The sequence below is a fragment of the Formica exsecta genome, unplaced genomic scaffold, assembly GCF_003651465.1.
Source record: "Formica exsecta isolate Colony F162 unplaced genomic scaffold, ASM365146v1 scaffold258, whole genome shotgun sequence".
NCBI classification, from domain to species: Eukaryota; Metazoa; Arthropoda; class Insecta; order Hymenoptera; family Formicidae; genus Formica; species Formica exsecta.
In genome coordinates, this window is record NW_021849849.1 from 502,740 (window position 1) to 510,393 (window position 7,654).

Genomic DNA, 7,654 nt, shown 5'->3' on the forward strand with positions numbered 1-7,654 from the left:
TATTTGAAAATATATAAATAGAAGACTTTTTTTAATAGTTCTGTGTACACGATGCTATATAGGGTTTGCATCGCGTATGGACGGCGAATATGTGTCGTTCGAGTCACAATTGCATGATTGCTCCTTTTCATAGAAAGATGCGAATACGCACCGAGACGTCGGTTAATTCTTCTAGACACATCTGTTTGATCTGGCGAACGTCGCGTTCATTGTCAATCGAGGAGCTTGACCGACAGAGACAGCGGCGTGAGCCGGGTCTCCATGGTGGCTGCACGCATCGGCGCCTAGAAATTAGAGAGCAAAGATTTTTGTAAGGAAAACAGATTCGAAACTCTTCGAAATGTCTAATCGATATTTTGGAAAATTCACATGTCTTTGCATCGTCTTTATACTTGCGATAACTCTGCATTTCTTTTATTTGTTTCCATAAAAGAACAATGTCATCATTTTTGTGTTAGATCAAGCAGAGTTTTCTTACTTGTGAATTTTAATAGCAAGGATAAAATGATAAAATAAGGATGCACATAATTACCACGATCATGCGATGAGCGTCTGTTATATGAAGTCGAGGGATTAAAGAGAATCGGCAAGGCAATTACGAAAATGGTGAAAATGGAATCTTTGGCGTATGCGACTACTGGAAGTTCCATAGTTGTGTTGATGCATCTCAAAAGGGGATGGGATTGAATCTTTGCCTGGAAGTATAAGTATAACAGGCAGCTTGAATATATTAGTAGGATAGAGAGATAAATGTGTTAGAATATACGTTTTTGTTAATAAAAAATTGAGTAATATTTTTTTTTTGATATTTTCTCCTTGCGATTAGTAGTGCGAGTTCGCTTTGGCAATTGTAAGACGAAATTATGTGTTACAAATCACGCGTTAACAATACATAGGCGCAAATAATCGTGTTAACATGATGATTATATTAATTCGTCCTGTATCGAGTTCTATTTCACGCTTGAATTGAATATAATTTTTATTAGAGTAAGTTCGTTACGTATATTTAATTAATATCTGAAAAGTTATTACGCAAAACTTTGTCTCTCTCTCTCTTTCCCATAATTTAAATTTATAAAAATCTTATCACATATTGGAATATTTGAATCACAATAAAAAAGAAAACAAAGGATAATAAAATTATAATAATAAATCGAGAAAAAAACTTTTAAGAAGAAAATTTATTAGAATTAGTGTTATTATCCTTTCAGGTTTTAGGTAATAGATACTTACTTTGTTTCTCTGACGTATGTTAAAAATACCGTAGATGATGGGGTTCATGCTGGAATTGGTGCACGCGAAGAAGAAAAGGGCTCTTTGAATGCGTTTGTCGACTTTCTGGGCTGACGATCGATCGAACCAGTACCTATTTAACAATAATAATTATGCAAATAAACAGCAAATTTCTCAAGTAAGAAGTTTAAAATCTGGGATATTATTATTATTATTATTTTCTTTTAATAGAGCTGAATTTATATAAGGCTATCTGTGACCATGAACATTGGTCGCGTCGAAAGTCAATATTTTCACATAATCGCCTCGGTCGATTTCGCTGATTTTGCGGAATGTGTCATTATTATTGCGAATATAATTTCAAGTTAGCGAGGGAAGAAAAGAGGATTCTGTGAAAATCGAAAAATAGTTGTCACTAACCAAACACTCATCACGTAGTAAGGACTCCAACAGATAATAAATACGGCAATAATGGTTATCGTCATTTTTAAAGTGCGTACCCGCGCTCGATTTAGAAAACCGCTCGAGGAACGACGTATTTTATCTGCAAGAGAATGTGCATTGATTAAATAACATGCCACTCTAGGGGACTTTGCGAATAAAATAAGAGAAATAGCGATATAATGCAACATTTTGTGTATGTGTATGTGTGATTGAGAGTGTGTTTGCATGTGAAATGTGTTTTCATAATAAATCTCGTATATGTTTTCGAATAATTCTCGTAGCGCGATAAATCATATCGGCCGTACCTTCGCTCTTCTCTTTGGACCTGCGGCAGATCTCCATGAAAATACTGCTATAAGTGTAGAATATTACGATGAGTGGGAACCAATACATTATCAACATGCTGAATAAAGAGTAGGAAATTTCGTGCACGTATGACGGGAAGAAGTTGAAAGTTACGCATTGGGTGTAACAGGTGTAATTCGGATGCGTCTCGAGATGAAACACCAACATCTGCGGAGAACAAAGAAAGTTATGCGTTTAAATTTGCCAGGATAATGGAGTGAGATCGTGTGATCTCGTGCCAATTATGTGCTAATTAGCGCACCTGCGGCAAGGAGCACAGCACGGAGCCAATCCACGCAAACATCAGCATTATTTTTCCTCTCCTGTAAACATCCAGTATCTGGAGAGGCCGCATTACAGCGTAATATCTGTAATGTTACATTAAACAGGTAAATATATATTCTAAATGCGATTATAGGATTTCAAACGCACCATAGATCGAGTATATATGTATGCATAATTATTATACATATCATTTATTTGAATATATCATGATATTCAACGAAATAAATAAAAAAGAAAAGAAAAATTTATCGTTTGTGTCTTATATAAAATAATCGCGATTTATCAAGATTGTTATTACCGACCTGTCTATACTTATGCAAACTATTACAAAGGATGAAAGGTATAGACCAAACATCCTGAAGAAAGCCATTATACGACACATCGCGTCTCCGGCTTCCCACGATACTGTTATCGACCATCCGATTTCAAACGGCATCATTAAGAATGTCACCTAGATAATAATTAAATTCGATAAAATTTCACATCAAATTTCAATCATCGCGCTTTTACAGATCGCAGCGATATGATTACTTATCGCAAGTTAATTGTGCGTTTGAGTACGCGTTAATTATGTTTGAATACTTACAAGGAGATCGGCGATCGACAAGTGCATTATGAGAGTGTGTATACGAGACTTGGATTTTCGCTTCTTTATTATAGTCATTATCAGCACGGTAATGTTCCCGGCGGCCGATATTATCATTAGAATGCTGTAAGTGATTATCGTCACGAGGTGACCGTCATTGAAACGCATTTCGCTCGGCAATTCCGTGTCGTTGCACTTGACACTTTCTTCATTCTCACTTTCGCTTAACTGCATCGCCATATTGTTGAGGATGAGCTTATTACTTCATCTGCAATCATCGCATTAGATTTAATGAAAACGAGCTTTTTTTTTTTTGCGAAGGGACTATTTCTTCGCTCCAATTATATAGAATTAATTAAATTCTCTTTTTATTTTTGCCTAAAATTTAGAAAATGCCGAAGGAAATCTTGAAGAACAAGAGTACGTCCGATTATACATGTGACGCGAATTCATTCGAGACGATCTCATGTTCGTACTTTTAGCTCGGACAATTTGGGAAACAGTAGTATGTTCGCGAAACATTTCAGTAGAACATGCAACAATTCGCGGAGAAATACGTCATCAAGTGTTCACCAGCCTATGATTTATTCGTGGTAAGCGACTCGATCTCTAAACGTTCAAAGCAGTCACGTTCAAAGGGGTTGACATGAGATACAACATCCGATTCAATTTGACGCGACAAATGTTTGATGAATGATTTATCTGTAATTAACGACCCGATCTTTAAACATAGCAATCACGTTCAAAAGGTTTACGTTACAGTTAAATATGGCTTTCGATTTAATTTGATACGTAGACAATTATATATATATAAACATAATTAAAATAAAAAAGTAACGGAACATAGAAAAATTTATAAATTATTATTTTTCAAATAAATTACAATTTTTTTTATATTGATTGTTGGAAATTCGGAAAAATGTAATTCGCTACAAGAATCTTTCAATCTTTTAATTTTTACGTGTGTGTGTGTTTTGCTGATCCTCCTAGAAAATACTTAGCGTGAAGAAAATGTTTAAAGAAACAAAAATATATATATATATAAAGATTCGAGTATCATAATTTTATAAAGCGTGTTTAAATTTTTTTATCTTACAGAATAAATTAAACTCTCTTCTTTGATGGAATCGCCTTTAAGCTGTAGTTTAAAATGAGAGAAAACTGTGTGAGAGAACACTGTAGAAGAACCGTACAAAGCGCACCAAGTGCCGAATAGTATATTTCGAGATGATCTTCGCCAATCGAGAGAGATCCGTTCGTAATCGCCTCGTCTCTTCGCGTCGTCTTCATCAACTATTGATGAATGATCAACCCTTGTCGTGCGGGGTGCGTTGTAATACTGACTCGGCTTACTTTCCGCCGATCTGGCGAAGCATGTTCAGCGCAGGTCCGAGCGTATTGTAGGAGGTATTGAGGCTCGAATTAGTCCGCAAACCTTTTTTAACTGTGTGAATTACGAACTTCTCCAAGAAATGACCACAATTTGCACGGCTGTTTTTTGCAAAGAGGAGAACAACAAATGTATGTTGTTGTTGTACGGCGAGAGATTTACGAGAGGTCCCTCACAATGTATCTCACGCAATACGTTACACGCGCTACTGTGCGAGGATCTTAATATTAAAATATCAACGCAGATTGCGTTCAAAGTACCAAATCCGCGTGGCATATCATGTGCTAAACATGCGCCAGAGACACGGAACTAAACTTCGGCCCCGAAGCGCAAAGTGCATCATCGGGGGAACACGTTAAGATAATATATAACATATTAATGAGCTGTTTTTCTTCAATTATCTTCATTCCATCGATACGATTTTTCGGGCTTTGAGCGATATAGATATTTGTTTTGGCAGCATTAATTTATCAACACTATATTGCGGATAAATGCATGGAGGAAGATAGTTGCAAAACAGTATTAAGCGTAATATCATTCATTTTTCTGGACAACAACAAATACAGAAGTTTGTATTATGGATCGTGCAGATAAATGCGGAAGAAATTACTAAGAATCGAATAATTTAAAACGCAGAGTGTCTTATCTATACGTACAGTATAAAAGGTCCGATAAGAGATTTCAACATATATGCCAGGGAAAAATAATCTTCTTCGACGGGCATCAATAAATGTCGCGATCCTTATCTAGGTCCTCGTTATTTTCACAATATAATGCAGACGAATGTGCAGACAAAGTCGATACAACGCTGACTTGTCTCATTTCAGTCAAACAATCGTTTACGTTATTATTTTACAAAAAAACAAACCATCATGTTTTCATCCAAAAACACGCTTAGATTAAAATCAAAAGCCTTACTTGTACACAAGATTACGTAATAATAATAATAATATGTAATACGTAATAATTCAAAACCGCATATTATAGTTTAATACATAAGTAATTTATGGCAAAAGCAAAAAATATATATTAATTTGTACAGGATTCTTTTATATGACGTAATACGTGTTCGCAGAATATAGTTTTATCGAATAAAATTGTTGATATAGTTCAATTAAGAATCCTCCCTCGCTTGTACTCACGTATCGACATATCGATATAATGCAATTTGTCGAACAATAAAACCTGATTAATGTTCTACGTATTTAGGATGAAACGACGCGCCCAAGAAAAAAAAAAATATATATATATATATATTTATACGTGAAATTAGGAATATATTTAATCCTTTTAAAAAATAGAAAATTTAAAAGAGTAGATACGAGATTAATTTTTCTAAATCTTGAAATTCGAATTGAAAACATATATATCTATGTAAATAACTCGCTGTTATTTATTTTCACAAATAGTGAGTAACTCTGATATGACAAAACGTCGATACCAACGACATCGATGGAATATTTTTGACGTGGGGATGATGCTAGATAACTCTCTTTTTATAATATAAATACGATTTATGATCGTTTTTTTCAACTTTCTTTAGAAATATTTCTAACTTTTACTTCTAGCAAATAGAAAAGAAAAATTTTTCTAAAAAATATCTTTATTTTCTGTTTGATGAAGATAGTTATAAGTTACAAATTGTAAAAAAATCGAAAGAGAAGTTGCACGTGCATAAATCATAGATTCTTCCTTCAATAGAAAGAAAGGGATTATACGAAATAATTCGAATTTAATAAACAATTTCTTACTCGATGCGTCTCGTGGTTTTGTAGTTCGAATCTCGATGTTTAGAGAATACTTATTCTTAATATCTGCTAATTCTTGATGTTTTCGAAATATTAGATTATAAATTGCAATATTATCTCTGTTACGATTTTGAATAATTAGAACTAGAAGTAGGTCGAGTCGACTTTAAGATCAATCAACACGCGCTCTCTGCGCGACCCAATTCCGGATGGATCTTGAAGAAGAAAAGGACTGCGTGCTTTACGCGTGAAAACGTGAACTTTTATCACTTAAACGTTTTTGCGAATAATCCTTCCGCGCGTCACTTAATGCATGATTTCCTAGGGCGATCACGAATTATCTCCACATGTACATCCTCAATCCGTTTTCTCATTGCGTATGCTGGCACATATCGCTCGATAAAACATCGAGAAAAAAATCTCGTATCGCGGCGAGACGCAAAAAAAAAACGAGCTTATCTATCGTTCACCTTCTACGCCGAAACGTCGCGCGCGTGAACAGCATGAGTTTTGCGAAATGCAAAAGGGGGACGCGATCTACACGTGATCGGTGACAGAATTCGGTGCTGTGCAAGTATAATTAATCGCCCGATGAACGACGAGGGACTGCGGATTCCGCGGGACGTTCGCGATTTATCCGCCGACACAGACACTCAGACCGGCGTCAAGGGTCAAGTGTCAAATCGCCGCTGATAGGACTAACGTGTCGGGGACAGTGCCGTCGATCGAGCACACATCCGGAATGTGAGTGGAAATTTATGGCGGAAGCCGAAATAAATATCAATGAATTACAGGCGACAAGAGTTGTAGATGTCTATGTGGAGAGACGAAAATATCTGCTGATGTATATCATATTACAATTGAAAATTGATTTTCTGTCATTGTCATTTTTTAAAGATAGAGCGGAGAGAAAAGATAGAATCTCTCATATATTATACTGAATGTTTTTTATTATATATAAAAGAAAACAAAATTTGTATACATGAGAATATCTCTTTAATTTATGTTTAAATATCCTATGAAATCCTATGTAATCCTACAAAAATACTATATAAAGACTAAAGATATATATATATATATATATTGTAAAACTGCAATATTAGAACTACAGGATTAACAAGTAGCATTACGTTAAAAACTAATATATATACTTTAGAACATGAAGAAGATAAATTTTTATGTATATTTATTTAATAAAAATATGTTTGCAGATAATTTATTATTTACCAGTTAAATGATTTATTAATTATATGTGCATGTGTATTTTTGTATAAATCTTTTATATAAACTAACATTTTCTTATAATACAGTCGAAGAAATGATCCATAGAGTTAAATTTATGTAACATGGAACATATGTGTATATATATATATGTTTAATTTTTCGTTTTTACAATATTATAATATATCAATAGATGATATTATAATATATCACTGAGATATAAATATATGGACATATTCCATATATATATGGAAGCCAAAGACTGGCTCTGCAGGGAGAGTTTTTTAGCGGGTGTGAGTCCCGCATACCCCACCGGACCGGCCGGTGGGAATGCATAATGCATTTTTCTCTTCCTTCGCAACAAAAAAAAAAAAAAAAAAAATTCTAATTTTTTTGCGGTTT

At 34.4% G+C, this 7,654-nt stretch overlaps 1 protein-coding gene across 5 annotated transcripts; it reads right to left on the minus strand.

Moving 5' to 3' along the window:
* Window positions 1–6: 6 nt before the first annotated feature.
* Window positions 7–6,939, minus strand: LOC115236567 (gonadotropin-releasing hormone II receptor). Of its 5 annotated transcripts, none has more exons than XM_029809099.1 (9): window positions 6,502–6,939; window positions 2,894–3,161; window positions 2,610–2,758; window positions 2,285–2,390; window positions 1,983–2,190; window positions 1,654–1,777; window positions 1,234–1,366; window positions 533–695; window positions 7–284 (listed from the first exon to the last, which is right to left on the minus strand). In XM_029809099.1, exons 2-9 carry the CDS (start codon window positions 3,131–3,133, stop codon window positions 172–174), a joined length of 1,236 nt encoding a protein of 411 aa, XP_029664959.1. In that variant the 5' UTR covers window positions 3,134–3,161; window positions 6,502–6,939; the 3' UTR covers window positions 7–171. The 5 variants fall into 5 exon arrangements, with proteins under 5 accessions (XP_029664959.1, XP_029664957.1, XP_029664958.1 ...); XM_029809097.1 differs by lacking the exon at window positions 6,502–6,939 and adding an exon at window positions 6,035–6,474; XM_029809098.1 differs by lacking the exon at window positions 6,502–6,939 and adding an exon at window positions 4,940–5,525.
* Between the last annotated feature and the right edge of the window lie 715 nt (window positions 6,940–7,654).